Below are 22010 nucleotides of genomic sequence, written 5' to 3' on the forward strand. Positions count from 1 at the left end.
CAGATGATGGATGGATGATAGATAAGATGAAAAGATGATAGACAGTCAGATGATGGATGGATGGATAGATAGACAGATAGACAGACACACCTGTAGCCAGAGCTCCTCAAGAGATCTAGGCAAGAGGATCATTGAGATGAGATGTTTGAAACCAGCCTGGGCACCAAATAAAGACCTCACCTCAAAAGGAGACAAGGGCAGGAGCTTGAGGGCAAGAGGAAAACTCAGTAAGAAGATGACGGCATCTTCATTTTTATTATTCTTTTTTATTTACGTGTTTTGCATGCATTCTTCTGTGTGAGGGTGTGAGTTACAGTTTTATGCTGCCATGTGGTTGCTGGGAACTGAACCCAGGTTCTCTGGAAGAGCATCCAGTGCTCTTAACCACTGGGCCATCTCTCCAGTCCCCAAAATGAACAATCTTAACACAGGCAAAAGACAGACAGAATCCTCCATAGACGGCAAGGTGAGTGAATGCGTGAACAGATGTTCCCCATATGTGCTGTTGACCTGAACGGCAGTGAGACTCCACTAAACAGACCAGGTAACAGAGCGGTCAAACGCCGGGGAAGGTACGAACGGGGACTCTCAATCACTACTGGTGTGGAGGCAAAACGTTACCCTGAAAGACACTGGCAGTTTCAGACAAGAGACACCCTTATCCACTGTCCTTAGTACTTACCCGTGCAAACTAAAAATGTATGCCCACATAAACACCAGGGCTGGCAGGTAAACACACTTGCCACCAACCCGAACACCCGAGTTCAATCCCTAGGGACCCACAATGGAAAGAGAAAACCAAGCCCTTCAAGCTGTCTTCTGGTCTCTGCATTTGTGGCAGGGGAACACATGAGCGCAGACACACACGTGTGAGCGAACGCTAAAAAAGGTTTTCAACTGTCCACTTAAATTATGTGAATTTTGTCTCAATTTTAAGAAGAGGCGCGGGAGACTTACACGGACTTTAATAAAACAGCTTACGTACTTATTCTGCCATTAAAAACACTTCGATAGCAATGAATATCCTAGTAAGAGCACCAGTGGAAGGGGAAGCCCTGGGTCCTGCTAAGACTGAACCCCAGTGAACTAGACTGTCGGGGGAGGGCGGCAATGGGGGAGGGGTGGGAGGGAACACCCATGACGAAGGGGAGGGGGAGGGGATGTTTGCCCGGAAACCGGGAAAGGAATAACACCTGAAATGTATATAAGAAATACTCAAGTTAATAATAATAAAAAATATTAAAAAAAAAAACACTTGAGAGGTTCACTTTCCTCCCACGACCCGGTGGGGTACTGTCTCTATCCTCATTTCAGCGATAGAAATCTGGGTCACGGAGAAGTTAAATAACCCACACAGAGCTCCCAGTGGGGAGTGGCCACACCCAAACTCACCCCGTGGGATGCTCAGGCAGAATGCAGCCAGCCTTCCAGATGCCCTCCAAGATAAAGCTTAGCTCCCTGATGAGGAGGGCTCCCCTGGAGACGGGCGAGCGGGCTGGGGCTCGCACTGAAGACAGCACAGAGAGAGCAGTACTTAGTAAAGCCACAGCAGACCCTTCCTAGGCACTTGCCAACAGGGCGAGCACACGTTTCTGAGATGTTTACACACGTAAATGCCACAGAGGTTAATAAATACAATGTACCAATTATACGAAATATTCGGGGGTCGTGGTGGGGATCAAACCCGGGGCCTTGGAGTTGGGGATTTAGCTCAGTGGTAGAGCGCTTGCCTAGCAAGCCCAAGGCCCTGGGTTCGGACCCCAGCACCGGAAAAAAAAGAACCAAAAAAAAAAAAAAAACAAACAAAAAACAAAAAACAAAAACAAAACAAAAACAAAAACCCGGGGCCTTACATATGCACGGCACACGCTCCAACAATGAGCTACACTTCACTCGAACTTTTGATTTACTTTAAAGGATTTAAATGATTTTGCATGCATGAATTTACATGCACCGTATGCATGCATGCAGGAGTCAATGGAGACCAGAGGGAACCAGATATCCTGACACTGGAGTTACAGGTGGTTAGGGAGGCACCATGCAGATGCTGGAAACTGAACCCAGGTCTAGAGCAAGGTCAGTTAGTATTCTTTTTTTTTTTTCTCTCTTCTTTTCTTTTCTTTCCTTTTCTTTTTTTCGGAGCTGGGGACCAAACCCAGGGCCTTGACCTTGCTAGGCAAGCGCTCTACCACTGAGCTAAATCCCCAACCCCAGTATTCTTAACCTCTAAGTCATTTCTACTATTCAACCTAATCTGCTAGTCCTGAGCTACAAAAACCACTGACAGAGGTATCAGCCGTGGTCACTTCCGCTTTGGTAAAATGCGTAAGTAACATGATTTCTGAAGTTCCTTTTACTTCTGGAATTCCAGCACCGCAATTCAGTAGCTGAGGTTTTATTTTGTTTGTTTGTTTGTTTTTTAATTGTTGTTGTTTTTAAGACAAATTGGTAGATTTTTTTTCCTTTTAAAGCTTAAGGGTTTTAAGTGCCCAACATCCTAATGCAATACAAGTCCAGGCTACAGAGCCTGTTTAAGTGGCAGGCAAGCTGGCAGCTTTACAAGTAAAGGACACTCTCTCTCTCTCTCTCTCTCTCTCTCACTCTCACACACACACACACACACACACACACACACACACACACACACACACACACACAGGACAGAGGGACTGGGACGGAGTACGCTCAGGGACCCAGACGTATAGAATGTTATCTAAGCTTAAGTCACTGGTCTTATCAAGGGTAACACCAAAACCCACGCCCCGGGGTTAGCAGTTCACAGCCTTTCCCACAGGCACGGGGCAGGTCCCGAGGGTGGAACTGTCCCCTGAGTAAAGCCTGATGCTGAGAAATCCCAACAGATTCCTCAGGAAAATAAAGCAGGCAGCAAACACAGGCTCCATTCATCACAGCTTTAGAAAAAGCAGGCGCCCTGCAGGCTTGCAAGGGGCCATCTTGGGAGGGTAAACGAAGGTGATAATTTGTTGTTACTGCTAACAACTGAAGTCCAAGAACAGAGGCCGACATGGTAGAGTTTGCAGAGCATGAGTGAGGTTCGGACCCCAGGACCACCACCTCCCGAGAGGACCCAGAAGTGTGCTGGAGAGAAGGCTCGGTGAAGGAGACGCTGGAGAGATGGCTCTGTGAAGAAGAGCACTGGCTGCTCGTGCGGAGAACCAGGTTTGGTTTCCAGGACACACAGGGTGGTGACAACCTGTTCTAGAGGGCCCTCCTCTTTGGGCCCCCACGGGCACTACATGTGTTGCTGCACACGAGCACACATGCACACGGAAAACACCCACGCGTAGAAAATAAAAATTAACAGAACTTTAAAAGAAAAGAAATGTGGAAGCAGAGCAGTACACTTCTGCACTCTAGTACTTGAGAGATGAAGGTAGGAAGGTCGTGAGTTCAAGGTCATCCTCTGTGGAGCAAGTGGACAGCGCCACCAGACAGAAGAACTGGTAAGGCTGAGCAAAGCCTAAACCCCAGGAAATCTCAGAATTGAGGACAGTAGGCGTGAGGCCAGCTCCCTGGCAAACTACCAGCTCTGGAACACGTAATCAAGACGCCCCACTGAGAAGACCATCAGTCGTGTAGCATAAAAACGTGGAGTTCTGCATGCTAACGAGGTATCTGGATAGGCCCAGAGTGTTTAGCCAGCGGGCTTCCCTTCCTAGGCATTCCTTCCTGCAAAGGGTATTTAATCCCTGGTTCACCCAGAGTCAGACGTATGCATCCTCATCCAACATGAATAAAGCGGTTTGAACAAGCAAGAACCGGCTCCTTTATCAAGGACCATGGCTGGGTGAGGCCATGCTTAACTCTCATGGAGGCTTTCTCTCTCCCAGTCCCTCCATACTTTGGGCACCAAACCAGATCCCATCCCTTCCCAGGCTCAGCCATCCCCTTCCTGCCTGACGTGCAGGGACGGTGTGGACCCACAGACCCCGTTCCCAACTCCCCGAGGTAACCAGCAGCATCTGGGTTCACAGGAGGCTCAGACCTCAGCATCTGTCCCAGACCCGGCTGTTTCTCGCTTGGGACCCCATCACACACACTGTGTTCTGCCTCCCCTGAGCGGCTTGCCATAGGCACTCGGGCACCCCAGTGGTGAAGCAGACACACAGCCCACACCAGTCCCAACCAAACCAAACCAAACTAAGCAAAGTAATGTAGCTCGAAAGCACACAGAAATCCCAACACCAAGCAGAGGGAGCTTTCCATCTGTGAAGGTGCTTCGCTGGGCCATGGTGGCTTGCACTGTACCACAAGCAGTGCCAGGCGTGAGGGCCAGAACTCCCCTCCAGGGAGTCCCTCATGGTTAATGAGGTCCACAGCAAGAGGAAGCAAGTAGATCTCTCTGTGCTGCAATAAAGCCACTCCTGCTACGGGTGTGTGTGGGGGCAGGGGGAGGTGGCCTTTTCAGAAGCCTGAACCTATGCGTCTGTGTAAGGCTGAACCTTCCTCCTGTATTTCAAACGGAGTGGACTCAGCTCACTTCATAACCAGACACAGGGATCAGAAAAAAATCAGTGCTGGTCTTCTGATTAAATTGTTGCTTGTTTTGGTTTTGGGGGTTCTGGGCATCCAACCCAAGGCCTCCCACACAATGGCAAGTGTTTTGGTTTGTTTGTTTGTTTGTTTTAAAGATTTATTTATTATATATAAGTACACTGTAGCTGTCTTCAGACACACCAGAAGAGGGCATCGGATCTCATTACAGATGGTTGTGAGCCACCATGTGGTTGCTGGGATTTGAACTCAGGACCTCTGGATGAGCAGTCAGTGCTCTTAACCACTGAGCCATCTCTCCAGCCCCTTGGTTTGGTTTTTTGTTTTCCGACAACTGAGTCACATCCCCAGCTCTCTAAGCTGTTTCAGGAAGAAAAATTTAATATGTGAAATGGTCATGTGATGGGGTTATTATTAGTCTCCGTAACTAATTATCAATTCGATTACCTGGGTCTTGCTTTTGGTTTCTAAACTGCACAGAAACAAAACCTACCCTAACACAAGTTCCTTAAGTCCTCGGTCAAGTCTGAGACTGCCTGGTGTGACCCCAGCACTAGGGAAGTGGGGGGGGTCAGTGTAGGCTGTGCCGGAGACCTGAGCCCCAGGAGACCCTGTCTCAAAACACAAACTGTGGCAGGGTGGTGGTGATGCCCGCCCTGGGGCTCAGGACTGGGGAGGCAGAAGCAGGTGGATCTCTGTGAGTTTGAGCCAGCCTGGTCTACAAAGGGAGTTCCAGAACAGCCAGGGCTATGCAGAAAAATTCTGTTTCAAAAAAACAAAACAAATGAAAACTATAAATAGTCACGCCAAGTTCTAAAACCCTGAAGGGTGGGTACCTAGGCTCAGCTGCATCCCCAGAGTGCGGTCTGGTCTGGTTTGGTACCAGGTCTACCCAGTCTGGTCTCAAAACTCCCGTACCGAAATGGTCCTCTGGCTTGTAAGAACTACAGGTACTATACCTAACACCGGTACAAACGGCAAATGAACTGTTTGCTCTCCCTCCCCAGTGCTGGGATTAAAAGACTGAGCCACCACGCCCTACACTGCATGAATAAAACACTTCGAGTAAATATAACCAACGCCCTGGAACACCGCCTAATGGACACCCCGTTAGGACGCTTCCTCTGAGAGCGAATGGGTGTAGGGGAATGTGCTTGTCAGGCCAGCACCTGCAGGCACAGTGAAACCGTGTGGAGGGATTGAAGATGCAGCAGCTCAGAAGGTAGACGGCTTCCCTAGCATACCCCAGGTTAGACCTCCAGCACTGAATAAACCCCTCAAGGTGGCACTGTAATCCCAGCCTGAGGGAAGGAAAGGCAGGAAGATCGGAAGCGGAAGATTATTCTCAGCTACAGTTAAGTCCAAGACCAGCCTGGGACACAGACTCTGTCTCAAAAAAAGGGGGTGGGGAGGGGGAAATTACGTAAAACACACTTTAAATTTGTATTTTTATTTTCTGAGCGGAGGTGTTTTTTACCCACGTGTATGTCTGTGTGAGGGCGTCAGATCCCCGGGAACTGGAGTTACAGACTGCGAGCTGTGAGCTGCACCCGGGTACGAGGGACGGAACCTGGATCCTCTGAAAGATCAGCCAATGCTCTAACCCGAGCCATCCCTCCAGGCCGCAGTTTAATATTTTTCCTTTGAGGACATGTTCGTTTTTATTTTATGTGTACGTCCTTGCCTACGTGTATCCCTGTGTACCTTAGGTAGGCATTACCCGCAGAGGGTGCTGGATCCCCTGAGACTGGAGTTACAGACAGTTCTTAGCTGCAGCGTGGGTGCTGGGAACTGAGCCCAACTCTTCAGCAAGGACGGCCATCAAGGCACCTCCCCAGCCCTCTTCTGAGCTTTTACCATCAGGTGAGTGTGTATGATGCGTGATGTTTTGTGTCTCACAGTGGGCGTGCACGTGCCACAGCCCACGTGTGGTCAGAGTAGAACCCTGGGAAGCCGGATCTCTCCACAGGGATCAGAGTCCAGTCAAAACAGGCTCCCACACCGAACACTTTGACCACTGAGCTCTCAGGCTGGCTCCGAAACCCACTCTTTAGCTTTACTTTGGTGTGGTGCTCCTACAACAGAGCGAATCTGATTCTTATAGATTAAACGATTTGGAAAGCCCAAGGGGCAGTTCCAAACAGCAATTCTTAAGTTAAATTCTTTAATACCAACTCTTGGGTACATTTGATCAGTCACGGCTTTATGTAATGCACACTAATAAACACTTCCTGAAAGGCCATCAAAGTGGTCCATGCTGAAGATCCCAGCACCGGGGAGCTGGAGACAGCGAGACCAAGTTTCAGAAGGGGTCAGACAGTCCCCGGTGGTGAGCACATCACCTGACCTGATCCACAGGCACTAGGAGGCTCTTCCACTCCCTCCACTTCGGGCTCCGTTATTTCCCCTTCAGACCATGACAGACGGGCTGTGTCCACCTTTGTACCCACCCTGGTGCAGAACTCAAGACACTGGAATTCTCTCTCCACCTTCTCATCTCTTCATCGTACATGAGACTCGGGAGTTACAGCCGTGATTACCCATGCCATGGCGTCTGTGTGACTACTGTTTCCCTATAGATTACCCCAATCTCAATACAGGCTGAGTAAACATCTCATCCCGTGGTCACTTGGGAAACTTCCACAGTTTCTAATGTTCCCAAGCAGAAACTATTATTTGAGTTTCGAGTTGCTGTCCTCGCGGATTAACAAGTGACCCGAGGTGTGACCCCTGGATCATCCCGGCATCACACATGACTTTGATCTCAGAAAAGACTGTCAGAATGAAGCTGGCTCTTAGCTCCAGAAGATACCAGAGGTCAGAGAATGCTGAGGGCCAGTTTACGACAACAGGATCTGAGCGAGGAGAGATTAAATACACTCCTGGCATCCAGGAGAGATTTCAATCGACTCCAGACTAGACATGGCTTAACTTTGTCAACATCCGGCTAATCTGGCCAAGGTATCAACACCACCTTCTACACCAGTTGCCTTAGTTTACCAGCATATTTCAATTTCTAGAAGAAAATCCAATCAGCTTGTGGGCAGGAGAATTGGTTGAGCCCTGAAGTTGAAGTCCAACCTCACTCAGACAATACAGGGAGACTCCCCCTTAAAATTAAAAATCAGGACTCTTGGGCCTGCATGGTGTGTACATCTATAACCCAGCACTCTGGAGTCAGAGGCAGGCATTTCTCTGTGAGTTCTAGGACAGCCGAGGCTACACAGAGAAACCCTGTCTCAGAAAACAAGAGAGTCAGGACTGTTCAGAAGTGAAGACTTTTGTCCCACGGCCTTCCCTGCTGCCCTACTGACTCACGGAGACTCAGACTGTCCCTCCAAGCCACCCGCCCGCCCAGCCCAAGAGCCTCGCTTGCCCTCACGCTGCCCCCTGGCTCTGCTCCATCCACCAGGGTTGAGGATCCCCCAAGCAGAAGGCAGTCACCCATTCAAGCTGAGGGACGGGGGTCCCTGGGGTCCCTCTGCCTTTGCTCCAGGCCAGGCTCAGACCTAGGATCCCATACTGTGACTTTCTCCCTGTACGCTTCCTGGTCTCCTCCTTGAGAAGGTGCAGGATGAGACCCATGGCCATAGGGGACATGGACCACCAGAGCTCTGGTCACAGTGAGCTAGTGTCAGAGAGAGGAACTGAGCTCACCCATGTTCTGCATTTTCCAGCGTCCTAACCAGCTCTGGACCGGCCGCTGCCGCCTCTGCAGTCTGGCTGCAGCCAGTTCTGCAATGGTCAGCCATGCCCTTCCTGTTCTCAGTGGTTCACTGCTCCCTCCAAAACAGGGCGCTGACAACATCCCTTGGGCTGCTCACTCCACATACTTCCTGCATCTTTCCCTCTGTCTCTGGTCACCGCTCTGATACTAAGGCCCTGGCGTCAACTAAAGACACAGGGAAACCTCCTATACCTCAGGCCACGGCGATACCACCTATAATTAGAGAAGGGCACCAAAGACTAGTCACCCCAGGCCATTGGCCGTACATTTTTTATTTTATTTTGTGTATGGGTGTTTTATGTGCATGTACATCCCTGGACTAACTTGGGTCCCGGATAAGAACGGAAGAGGACATCAGACCCTGGAGTTACAGACAGCTGTGAGCCTCTGTGGGTGTTGGGAATCGAACCTGAGTTCTCTACAAGTGCAACAAATACTCTTAACCACCGAGCCATATCTCCAACCTCACTTTTTTTCTTAAAAGTGGCAAAAAGTTTAGTACTTTTTTTTTCTTTTATTGGATTTTTTTAAATTTACATTCCAAATCCTATCCCCTTTCCCAGTTTCCCCTCCAGAAACCCGCTATCCCATCCCCCTCTCCCTGTGTCTATGAGGGTGCTCCCCCACCCCCATCCACTCCCTCCCACCTTCCCACCCTAACATTCCCCTACATTGGGCGGTCCAGCCTTGACAGGACCGAGGGCCTCTCCTCCCATTAACGCCTGATGAGGCCATCCTCTGCTATATATGCGGCTGGAGCCATAGGTCCATCCCTGTGTACTCTTGGGATAGTGATTTAGTCCCTGGGAGCTCTGGGGGTGGGGGGATCTGGTTGATTGATATTGTTGTTCTTCTTATGGGGTTGCAAACCCCTTCAGCTCCTTCAGTCCTTTCTCTAACTCCTCCATAGTTTAGTACTTTTAAAAGAATAGTCAGGATGGCTTTTTTTTAAGGGTCAATAAACTCAGGCAGTTAGATAAGCAACTATGTATCCCTGGCCACCAGTGGCCTCTAAAACATTTCACTGAAACAAACACTAACACTGTAGCCCTGGTTATTCAAGTCCCCAGAACTGGAGCAACATGGCATTGTCCAGGACTGGGGATAGCCCAGTGACAGCACGCTTGCCTACGACACACACCCAGTTCATGTAGAAAAAGCACCTACGTTTTCATTCATATTTATTATATGTAGGTGGATAGGAATATGAGTTCACGCATCGGAGCACACAGTTGGAGGCTCAGCGCTCTGTTCTCTCCTTCCACCATGGGCTCCGGGAATTCAGGCTCGTGTGACAAGCGCCTTTACCCGCTGAGCCATGCCTGCCTACCGACAGTCAAGGGCTCTGTCGCTGTGTTCTATTTTGATAGTATTTCATTTTGTGTGTATGAGTGCTTTGCACACATGCACTGCGTGCAGAGGTCTGAGGGCACTGGATGCCCTGGAACTGGAGTTATGGATGGAGGTGAAGGCCACGTGGGTGCTGGGAACCAGACCTGACCACGTGCTCTCAGCCCGAGCCACCTCCCCAGCTCCCGGGTTGCCTTTTGCTTTTGCAATGGTGGAGGCCAAACACACAGAGCGAGCATGTGTTCTAACGGAAAGCCACACCCCTAACCACATGTAAATAAAGTTTACATGTGTATGTGTACATTACATGAGTAGGGCATCAGATGCCCCGAAACAAGAATTACAGGTGGTGGTGAGCTGCGTGGTAAGAATGCTAGAAACCGACTGGTCCTCTGCAAGAGCGGCAAGATGTCTTAACTGCCGGGCCATCCCTGTAGCCATAGGACGTTTATTTTACATTTGAGACTTTGACATATAGATGATGCGTCCTAATCGTCCCCTGGTTAAGCAAGCTCACACCTGGGCAGGGCCTTTCTAAACCTCTGCCAAGAAAATAAATAAAAAAACAAAACCCTTTACCGGGGAATCACACATGGGAGTATGAAGACATTTACGAACGCTCAGAAGCAAGACCAGCCCTCACCACCTCGGTGCACAACCTTCCCTGAGGATTTCCGAGCTGCTCAGCCATTAATGCAGCGCCCCGTAACAGGGCTCAGGCACAAAGCTGGCCGCGGCCCTCCTGCCAGCCCCCCCACCCCGCTGTTCTTCCACAGTCTTTACCCAGAAGAGGCCAGGAAAAAAAATCTCATCGTCAACGTCCGTGTACACGGTTCTTGCTCGTGACAAATGTTTGAAATGCAAGGCAGGAAAAAGAGCTGACGGATTCGCCGTGAATTTTAATGACCGTAGTCCTGGGTGCTGATTCTATATGCAGCACGAAACTGGCAGGAATTAGTCAACATTTCCTAAAGGTAAACACAGTCTGTCCGACGCGGGGTTTTTTTTGTTTTTTGTTTTTTGTTTTTTTTTTGGTTCTTTTTTTTGGAGCTGGGGACCGAACCCAGGGCCTTGAGCTTCCTAGGCAAGCACTCTATCACTGAGCTAAATCCCCAACCCCCCGACACGGGGTTTTAACTCCCCCAATCACACAGAAACCCCACTTGTTCTTCCTGTCTCCGACGGACTTAGAGTGCCATGTCTGTGGCAAGGTGTTGTGCACACAAAGAAGGGGGGCCTCCATCCTGAGGCTGTTAGAGAATAGAAGACTGGAGTCTCCCAGGAGGCCGGAGGCAAGCATCAGCTGGGAGGGTGGGTACGCATGGCTGCTTCATCTAGAAGGCTGCAGAAGGAGGCCTGAGGAAAGTTAAAGGCAGGCCAGGGTGATATGGTGAGTTCTAAGCTGGTCTGGGACACAGGGTAAGACCCTGTGTCAAAAAAAATGCACGCACACACACACTCGAGTATGGCTTGGCCTTACAGTACTCACTAGAATTCACAAAGCCACACTCGAGTGTGAATGTGTATTAAGTGTGTGTATGTGTGTCTGATGCCCTGAACCCACAAACTGGGAATGACAGCACACGCCAGTCGTCCCAGACCATGGAGGTGGAGACAGAAGGATCAGAACCTCGAAGGGCATTCTCGGTTTTGTACAGAATATACGGAATTTTAAGGATTTTTAAGTACCGGAAGAACTTAGAATAAGTATCTTTGTTTCTTTTGATTTTTAAGGAGGTATTAAAATGACAGTTATTTTTTACCGAGTTTTAAAATGTACTTGAATCTAAAAACGTCATCTCCAAATGTTTTGTACCAGGATTAAAGGCTGCGTAAATAAGGAACATTAATTAAAGAAAATCAAAAGACCAGACAAAATAATTTAATTTTTAAACCCCGGTCTTTGATCAGCATAACAACTATAATGAATGAGCAATCATCATCCTCTACGATGACTGAAGCCTAGGACTTCGAGTGTCATTTCCGGCCCCTTCAGCCCTGCTCAGAAGCCTAGACCCGCACTCTGCATGTGTCCCTCACATGAGCTGGCTTCACCTCAGACCACTGAGCATCAGGACTTGGGAGATACTGGGCCACAGAGCGTCGTGGGCCTCTCAGAGTGAAAGGTGGCAAAGAGCCGAAGGCGGTGATGACGCCAAGATAGGAAAGGAAGATAGGATTCAGCGCAAAGGAAACCGGAGCGAGAGAAAAGGCAGCTTTGTACCCAGAGCCCCGTGGGGGAAGGGGGAACATGGATGACACAAGGAGGGAACCGGTTAGGTGAAACACTTCTTTGCCCCAGTAGGAAAAAATGAGCAACCTGTGACCTAAGAACAGACAGCGTCGGATGCGGTGTTTGAACAGAAAAATCCTCCCATGGGCGACTGTGAAGGTTGCCAGATGGCGGAGCCTCTGAGTAAGGAGGCTGGTTAAACCAAAAGTAGCCTGGGATCTCTCTTCTTAGTGGCAGGATCAGGGAACCAATGAGAGCCCCTACTACTCGATGGGTTCAGATCAGGCCGAGCTATGAGAGATTGGAAAAGAGGAGGAGGAAGGAGGAAGGAAGGAGAAAGAAGAGGAAGAGGGGGGGAGGAGGAGGAAGAGGAGGAAGAGGAGGAGGAAAAGGAGAAGAAGGAGAAGGAGGAGGAGGAGGAGGAGGAAAAGGAGAAGAAGGAGAAGGAGGAGGAGGAGGAAGAGGAGGAGGAGGAGGAGAAGGAGGAGAAGGAGGAGAAGGAGAAGGAGGAGGAGGAAGAGGAGGAGGAGGAGGAGGAGGAGTTGTTGTTACCATAATTCCTACAAATCAAGAAGAAAAGGAAGAGGACGAAGAATTACCCTAATCCCTACAAATCCCACTCCTACTCAAGAGATCTTATGACTCATCCTCAAAATCTTGTGTATCAATGTTCATAGTATGGAAAAGGCACTAAGTGTGAGCTGGAGAGATGGCTCAGTGGTTAAGAGCACTGACTGCTCTTCCACAGGTCCTGAGTTCAAATCCCAGCAACCACATGATGGCTCACAACTATCTGTAACGGGATCCGATGCCCTCTTCTGGTGTCTGAAGATGGCGAGAGTGTATTCATATGCATAAAATAAACAATTTTTTAAAAAAGAAAAGGGACTAAGTGGACGTAATCCAGCACCTCCCAGCCGGTGAATAAATGCATAAAATGTAGCACAATGGAGCATCATTTGGCCAAAAATTTTTAATGAGGTTCTGACACTCGCTGCAACACTGACATATCCTGAGGATACACATAAGGAAGAGGCCTGGGCAGTACTGTGAGAACACTGGTGTGCCCTGTCCAGAACCAGGACATCCAGACAGAAAACCAGTGCTTGCCAAAGGCATGGATGTGACTGCCACTCTGCACAGGGCCATCACCAAATGGTACACTCGAAAGGGTTAACTTCAGGTTCTATCGCAGCACCGCAGGGGAGTACATGTCTATAATCCCAGCATGCACGGGGTGGGGGCGGAGACAGGAGGGTCAGACTTGTAAGGTTAATCTTGGCTATATGGCTGGGTGAGGCCAGAGCTATATGAGACTGTCTCCTAAGGTAGGGGTGTGTGTGTGTGTGTGTGTGTGTGTGTGTGTGTGTGTGTGTGTGTGTGTGTGTGTGTGTGTGTCTGTGCACAGGGTCCCGAGTTCAGATCACCAGTACCCACGTAAACACAGGGCATGGTGATGAAGTCAAACATCCTATTCCTGAGGTGGCAAGAAATGGAGAGATTTGAATTCACTGGCAGGCAGTCCAGCCATGGTGAACCCTAGATCATAAAACACGCCATCTGATGTCAACCACACACACACACACACAGACACAGACACAGACAGACACACACACACACAGACACAGACAGATACATACACACAGACACACACACAGAGAGACAGACAGACAGACACATGGAGACACACACACAGAGACAGACAGACACACACAGACACACACATACACAGACAGATACATACACATGCAAACAGACACAGACAGGCACACACACACACAGAGACAAACACATGCAGACAGACACACACACACACACACACACACACACAGACACACACACACACACAGACACACACACAGACACACACAGAGACAGACAGACAGACACAGACAGATACATACACACAGACACACACACAGAGAGACTGACAGACAGACACATGGAGACACATACACAGAGACAGACAGACACACACAGACACACATACACAGACAGATATACACACATGCAAACAGACACAGACAGGCACACACAGAGAGAGACAAACACATGCAAACAGACACACATACACACAGACACACACGCACAGAGACACAGACACACACACACACACACACACACACACACACACACACACACACACACAGACACTGACAGACAGACACATGGAGACACACACACAGAGACAGACACACACAGACACACACACACAGACAGGCACACACACACACAGAGACAAACACATGCAGACAGACACACATACACACATAGACACAGACAGACACACACGCACAGAGACACAGAGACACACACACAGACACACACACACACATGCACATGCACACGCACACACACGCATGTAAATTTTATGGTTTGAGATCTACCTCCACAGTGTTGTTGCAAAGGGAGTGTCAGGATGTAGCTCAGTTGGGGTTGAGGATTTAGCTCAGTGGTAGAGCGCTTGTCTAGCAAGCACAAGGCCCTGGGTTCGGTCCCCAGCTCCAAAAAAAAGAAAAAAAAGGATGTAGCTCGGTAGCAGAGCACTGACTTAGCATACACAGGGTTCTGGGTTCCAGCTACAACATAATTATCAGTTAATTATTTCATTGAATGGATATGGGAAACGTTGGCTTTCTTTTGACCTCAAGAGTGAGTTCAGGGGCTGGAGAGATGGCTCAGTGGTTAAGAGCACTGACTGCTCTTCCAGAGGTCCTGAGATCAAATCCCAGCAACCACATGGTGGCTCACAACCATCTGTAATGGGATCCGATGCCCTCTTCTGGTGTGTCTGAAGACAGCGACAGTGTGCTCAAATACATAAAATAAATAAATCTTTTAAAAAAAAAAAAGAGTGAGTTCAGAGGCTGACTGCTCATGAGATGGAGAATGGGTTCAACAGCGAAGCTGGGAAGAGATTCAACAGGAGCTCTTGGGACCTGACCTGAAGCAGGGGACAGAGACAATGTCCGCCTCTGACGAGAAAGGTACAAAGGAAAGCACAGACCTTCTTTTTTTTATGTTGCCCACCACGCCCTCCCTGCTGGGGTTGGAGTGGAAGGAAGTTGACCTTCAGACACGTTACAGGTTTTAAGTATATATCTATATTCAGTTACTTTGAAGAAACTGAACCTTTGCCAAGAACCTTTTAAAAAAAAAAAGCCACTCAGCAAGGGAGCCTGTGAAAATGTCTGCTCTAATAATACATCCCACAGCTAGATGATAAGATGAACAAAATCACCGCTAAAACACTGCAGACAAAGGGCAGGACAATTCTGTGCAGCTAAGTGAGATGTCTCCGTGCGGTGGCTCCCACAGAGAATGTGCTCAGGGAGGGGCTGTCGCAGCATGCGGCTCCCACCTGTGGCCTTTCCATAGCCTCCGCTTGCGTCTAAAGGGCACGGCGGCGTCTGGGTTTCTAAACAACGAAGAGAACAGGAGCACACATTCCCCATGTTCTGCGTAAGCCGCGTTTCACAGGAGAATCGACGTCTTAGACTTCCATGTGCAAAGACGGATTCCTTTTGAGAAACTCTGCTCCCAGCAAATTAAGACCTCAGGAAAAGCAAGCGAGAACGTGTCTGCAGCCTCGACCCGAATATGTGAGGTACGGGCTTCTGACATTGGACTGGAACTCACTGCAGGGCCAAAGCTGGCTTCAAACTTGTGGCAATCCTCCTGCTTCACCCTCCTCAGGGCTATAATTACAGGTATACGTCATCATGCCTGGTTTCTTTTGATTTTAAAGAAGATTTATCTTTAATTTTTTATATGTTTCGCCTGCAGGTGTGTCTGTGCACCACGTGTGTGCAGTACCCTAGGAGACCAGAAGAGGGCACCAGATCCACTGGACCGAACTAGACTTAGGTCCTCTGAAAACGGTGAGACTTAACCACTGAGCCATCTCTCCAGCCTCGGTTCTGTTTTTTTTAAGTGTTTTTCCTTATCATGTGCCATGGCATTAGAACTCAAACGCGTACTCAGCTACTGAAGCTTGTTACAATTATAGTCTTTTTCTCATTTCAATATAAAAATGATATATTTCACAAAAACATGTCATTTCAGGCTATATTCTCATACATAAACGAGTTGTTCTTGTTGACTTAAAAATGAAATTACAGGCCGGGCAGTGGTGGTGCACGCCTTTAATCCCAGCACTTGGGAGGCAGAGGTAGGTGGGTCTCTATGAGTCTGAGCAAGTTCCAGAACAACCAGAGCAACACAGAGAAACCCTGTCTCAAACCGCCCAGCACCCACCCTAAAAAAAATTATGGGCTGGAGAGATGGCTCAGCAGTTAGGAACACTGGCTGCTCTTCCAGAGGTCCTGAATTCAATTCCTAGCAACCACATGTCAGCTCACAGTTTATTTAAAAAAAAAAAAAAGTTTTCTTAAACTATGACACACTAAGGTTTAGTAACATTTTATTACTTCTTTTTGCATTTAAGGGTCCAAATAAACAAAGTGTTCACTAAGGATAATAATAAAGTCTGTATTGAAATAATCCCCCACCTCAAAAGTTATTTCTAAAAACCCATTTAACAGGGGCCAGCAAGATGCCTAGAAGATGTGCTCCCTCTCCCAAATAATAATAATAATAAAAAAAATAATAATATGCAAAATGAGCAAGTGAAACAGAGAAAGGGAGAGCAGGGGTCTGGGAGAGACGGACAGACAGACAATTTCAAATAGAGGGGTGAGGGCAGGAGATTCAGTTCAGCACATTTCTTTAGCCACACGCAAGACCCTGGGCTCAGTCTTCAAATTGGCACCTGTCTCTCAAGAGAGGCTTTAGCTGTGGAACAGGACAGGAGGAAAGCTTAGGCGCTCCTTCCTATCTCATGCTCGACCGTTAGCATTCTGATTTTGAAGACAAAACCAAAGAGCACAACCAAACAACAACAACAACACCCCCCCCCCCAGTATTTCTGACTGAGGCTGTGAGAAGCCTGTGTGGAAATCTTGCCGGGCAGTGGTGATGCACACCTTTTTTTTTTTTTTTTTTTCTTTTTTTTGAGCTGGGGACCGAACCCAGGCCTTGCGCTTCCTAGGTAAGGTGCTGAGCTAAATCCCCAGCCCCGATGCACACCTTTGATCGCAGCACTCAGGAGGCGTAAGTAGAAGGATCTCTGAATTTGAGGCAGCCTGGTCTACAGAGTGAGTTCCAGGACAGCCAGAGCTGCTACACTGAGAAACCCTGTCTCGGAAAGAAAGAAATGAAAGAAAAGACAGACAAAGCAAAAGCAAAAACAAACCCAGTGCATCTCGCATCCCCGTTCATGTCGGTTTCTGTCTTCTGCACTCGATTTCTGTCCCCTGATGGTTTCTCCCAATCTCCTTGGCTAGAAGATGAGCTCCTGCAGACAAGACCATCCAGGACATGCAGAGGAGACGTCTAGAGTTTTGATTTGCTGGATTTTTTAAATTAAAGTGAAATTCTATGGTACTCTTAAAAAAAAAAAAAAACAAACAAAAAACCCAAATTAGCCATACAGAAGGTACATATATGTAACCTCGGCAATAGGGAAAAGAGCCCAGAGAATCACAAGTTCAGGGCCAGCCTGGTCTACACAGCAAGTCGGGCCACAGAGTAAGACTATCTCGTTCTCACTGTAAGTCTGCATGTGACCTTTATCTCATTAATAACCATTCAAGGCGTGTGGAGGATGAACAACACTTTATGCCATTCCATTGCAACAAGAAACAAATGGGGAACACTGAAGGGGCAGTGTGGCTCAGTGTGGCTTGGGAACAGAGCACCTGCCCAGCCTACGAGCCCTGGGCTCCGTCCCCAGCACCAACGTTGCAGGGAGGACTCAGATGTTCACTGAAATAATGAGGCCAGGGAACGTGCCTGCAGAAATTGCATATTTACATATAAAACTCATTTGTAACATTTCAAACTGAAATTGTTTTATTAGCATGTCATGGAATATTCATGACCGTGCAGGCTGGGGGGAAAAAAAAAAACGACACATGCAAAAGAAAAACTGATGTTCAAACATTTTTACTTTGAAGACGTTGGAAATTTCACGTTCCTCTCAGCCATAATGAGGCTAATCAGGTGAGCCTGAACCATAGTTTACCAGAGTAATTAGAGGGTGTGTAGGAACACACTTTAAAAGCTGAGATTCAAGCAAGGAATTGTATTACCAACTCAACCAAATATTACTTGAACTGTTTCCAAAACACCCAATCCAGCCCTCCCCTGCTTTCATGTACGTTTTTTTTTCCCCCAAGAGAAGCGACAATGACTTTTCTCCCTCTTGAATATATCAGGCTTCAAATCTCATCTCATAGTTGGTTTGATGAAACTTTTCAAAAAATAAAAATAATCAAATGTGCAGTACTTAGATACTTAGTGGCAAGGAGCTGAATTTGACAAGAATGGACAGAATGTTCTAGATGAAATAAAAGACGTTTTCAGTTTATCACCCTCTGTGTGGCATGTTGGAACAAAGGATGCTTTGCCCTCTTCTGCCCTTTTTGTGAACACAACTTTCCTACATCAGGCCAAGGAGAAAAAGGATCTCTTTTGAAAGCTTGCAAGTTATTATGTGACCGTCTCACCCAGACGTCTATCAATCCTCCTCCCACAAGGCTCTTTTGATTTCCAAAATATACACTCGAAGAAAATAGATTCGAGCACTCTGCGGACTGTAATACCTAGACTTCTTTAAGACCAGGGAAATGTTTACGGTTTCAAGTTCCATTCAGAAGCCTTCATCTGCAATGCGTAAGCGTTTTCGGTGGCAACCTCGGTCAAGTATCAGAAGGCAGGTAAAATGTTTAGTTGAAGTGCATGAAAGGTTTAAAACACTCAGTTAGCAAAGAAATATTTGCCTCCTACACTCCTAAGGAATCAGCGGGGCTGCCTGGTCTCCGTCGTGGTCACACGAGTCAGGTAACATTACTCTGAGTAAAGTGACAGGAGATGAACACTTCGTTCCCACTGGTGGATGAACAGCGAACACAAGCACCTTCTCAATTTCGTCTTTGGGCAAAAGGGTGGGAAGGGAGCGGAGTTTTCGCCCCTGCTACTTCCGAAACCACACGTTTAAAGGACGCGGAGAGGCGGCGGAGAGGAGGCGAAAGGGGGCGAAGTCGTGGTGTCCACTTAGCCGCAGCAGAGAACCGGGATCTTGGGAGAGTGATGCGGAGGAGTGGAATCTTATGTAAGCACACACCAAAATCCGTGTATGCATCCCTAGGCTGATCATCCAACACACTGCATCCCACCCAAGGGCGCACCCCCAGGCTGCGTGCGCTACTGGAAAGTGAGCTGACCCCCACCGCACGTCCCCAGATCTCCCCAGATCAGCACCTCAACCACCCCTGCGGCTACAACTAGGACAGTCAAGGCCCAGGTGCCCCGCCCGGGAACGAAATTGGCTTCCCCAGGCATCTGCAGCGCGCGCCTAGGTTCTCCGGAGCTCTTCTCTGAGCGCCTGAACCTGAACCTCACGTAGTGAGCGGGCTCGATGTTCCGCACTGAGCCCGGGCAATCAGCCCCACAGTCGGGTCGGAACCCCGCGCCCCAGCAACACTACCTCACTAGGCACGGATCCCCGTGCTCTGACACTATTCCTGCACTGGGTCCTGCACCCGTCCGTGCACCTGATACGATCTGGGCCCCGAACCTTGCCGAAGACGATTTGCGCACTAGGATCCGAGCCTCGCCCAATACGAGGCGCGCACTCGGACCTGAACCCTGGGCCCTGGCACAATTCCCACACTCGGACCCAAACCCTGCGGCCCTGCACGACTCCCGCACTCTGTCCCCTCCTTGCACCCGGTTACTATTCCGGAACTCCGATCCAAACCTTGCCCAATATGATTCGCGCACTCGTATCCGAACCCTGGGCCTCTGCACGATCCCCACACTCGGACCCGAACCTTGCCTGATACAATGCGTGCACTAGGGCCCGAACCCTGGGCTCTGGCACGATTCCCGCACTCGGCCCAGAACCCAAAGGCCCTGCAAGACTGCAGCACTATACCCGCCTTGCCCATAACCCCGCCGCCCCGCATGACTCCCGCACTCGGCCCCCCACCTTGCGCCCGAGCACGGTTCCCGCACCCGGCTCCGACCCGACCCCCGCGGCCCCGCATGACTCCTGCACTCGGCCCAACCTTGCACCCAGTTATGGCTCCCGCACCCGGCTCACCGAGCCCCGCCGCTTACCTCGAGCGGCCCAGACCCCGCCGCCGCACAGCAGCCCCGCCAGCAGCAGCCGGACAGCCCGGGCCAGCGCGGGCGCAGGGCGGCGCAGCATCGCTCGGGCTCGGAGCGCCGCGGCCGGCCCGACGCGGAAGCAGCAGGGAGTCGCGCGGGACGCCGAGAGGGGCGCGTGCAGCCGGGGGCCAGCGGCTGGGCGGCGCGGCGAGCACCGGGATGTGAGCGGCAGCCGCCGTGCTGCTGGGCCGCGCGCGCCCTCCCCTCGTCGGCAGCGCTGCGCTGGAGGCGGCGGCGGCGGCGACTAAGATGGCGGCGGCGCTCTCTCTCGGGTCCGGCGAGGGTACCCGGCCGGGGGCGGGGTGGCGGCGGGCGGGGCGGGGAGGGAGAGCGCGCGCGCACGCTCCCCGCTCCACGGGTGCGCGAGCCCACAGGCTGAGCCCTCGGTGCGCGCCTGCGGGGACGCGCCAGGGAGGGTTGGCCCGGGAGCAGCCCGGAGGGACGGGCAGGACGCGCCCCCTGCCCGCAGCCTCCCCGGAGCATCCACTCCTCCTCCTCGCGCGCGCCCCTGGGCGCTGCACCTGGAAGCTCCCCAAAACTCCTGGGGATCTGCGCCTCGGTTTCCGAACCTAAGGACTTGTCCTTCCACCCCCTAGAACTGCAGATCCGTGGGCCTCGGAGTTCCAGCACCGGCTCACTTTATCCAAGCGGTGTCTCCTCCAAGCACCTCAGTGACCTCCTCTGCGGAGTGGAGGTGAAGAGCAGAGCAAGGAACACAGCTCATCCCAGTGAGTTTGGTAAACAGCCTAGGGTGTCTGTACTTGTTCTCCAGCTCCAGTCTGGGGGTTTAGAAAGAGACTTCTGACTCCAGGGATTCCTGATTTACCGTAGAAACCTTTTGTGGCTTATAGGCTTGTGGCGCAATAGAGATACTACGTATCCTTTAGGAATTTGGAAATTCAAAAGAAGGGTTCTCTACAGGGTTCTGGAGTCTGTCCCTTTTCCTTATAGGGCTACTGTAATCTGGAAACACACACACACACACACACACACACACACACACACACACACACCCACACACACACATCACACTGCCCCATTCTAGAGGAGAGGGCTGGCAGTCACTGTGAGCTTCAGTGAGCACTGCGCCTTCGGAGACTTAATTGGTTCCAGTTTGCGGATGAGGAAAGTGAAATGCCTTCTCAGGTAAAACAATGTAGGGTCAGCCCTGGAGGGCAGGGTGGCCTCATTAGGGAGACACCCACAACAAAAAGCTCAACTGCCCTACAAGAGTTATTCAGCCAATGTTGGACGAGTCATCAACAATGTCAGGGGTGTGTTTGGGAGAGGACAGGGTGCTGGTGGGCTAGCTTGGGGAGAGGGTGAGGAAGGCGGGCAGCCCTCCATGCTGGGCGGAGCATGGCCTGTCGGGAGAGAGGACCGTTTAGGAGAGTTTGGGAAAGAAGGCCATAGAGGTAGACTGAAGTGCCCGGACACAGGCAGGTCAGAGGACTTGGACTGTATGCTACAGGAAGACCTTCAACAGCTGTGAGGAGAGGTGCTGCGACCCGAGAGGGGGTCAAAGCAAACTGTAATGGAAACTCTCCTCTCTGTCCTTTGTTTTCTGACCCGTCCCCACCTCTAGACCACGCCCCCAGCACTCCTCCCAGCCAAAGATGTCATCCTCTGACTGCGACTACAACTGCCAGCATTGTTGTTGACTCTTGAGACTTCCTATTGCCACCTCAGCTGCTCTAGGAAGTTCTGGGAAGGCTCCCCACCTCAGCCTGGGACCTACACAGCTAAGAGTGTGCTGTCGGTGTCTTCACTCGAATTCGTTCCTACCCAAGGCCTGCATCCCCTAGCCCAGCCTCCTTCACCCCTGTCCCGAGAATGTCAGGGCTGCCTCTGTCAAGAAGTCCTCCTGGCAGTCCCTGCCCCACCTCCCCAGTCCTCTCTCTCTCTCTCTCTCTCTCTCTCTCTCTCTCTCTCTCTCTCACACACACACAC

At 50.1% G+C, this 22010-nt stretch overlaps 1 protein-coding gene across 1 annotated transcript in view; it reads right to left on the bottom strand.

Annotated features, from left to right (window-relative positions):
• Positions 1-20357, bottom strand: part of Clstn1 (calsyntenin 1) — a 64798-nt gene extending 44441 nt beyond the window's left edge. The window contains 1 exon segment of the mRNA XM_032894372.1: positions 20010-20357. Coding sequence (XP_032750263.1) covers positions 20010-20100 — 91 coding nt within the window. The 5' untranslated portion in view covers positions 20101-20357.
• Positions 20358-22010: the final 1653 nt, after the last annotated feature.

This window comes from Rattus rattus, chromosome 1 (genome assembly GCF_011064425.1).
Source record: "Rattus rattus isolate New Zealand chromosome 1, Rrattus_CSIRO_v1, whole genome shotgun sequence".
Taxonomy (NCBI): Eukaryota; Metazoa; Chordata; class Mammalia; order Rodentia; family Muridae; genus Rattus; species Rattus rattus.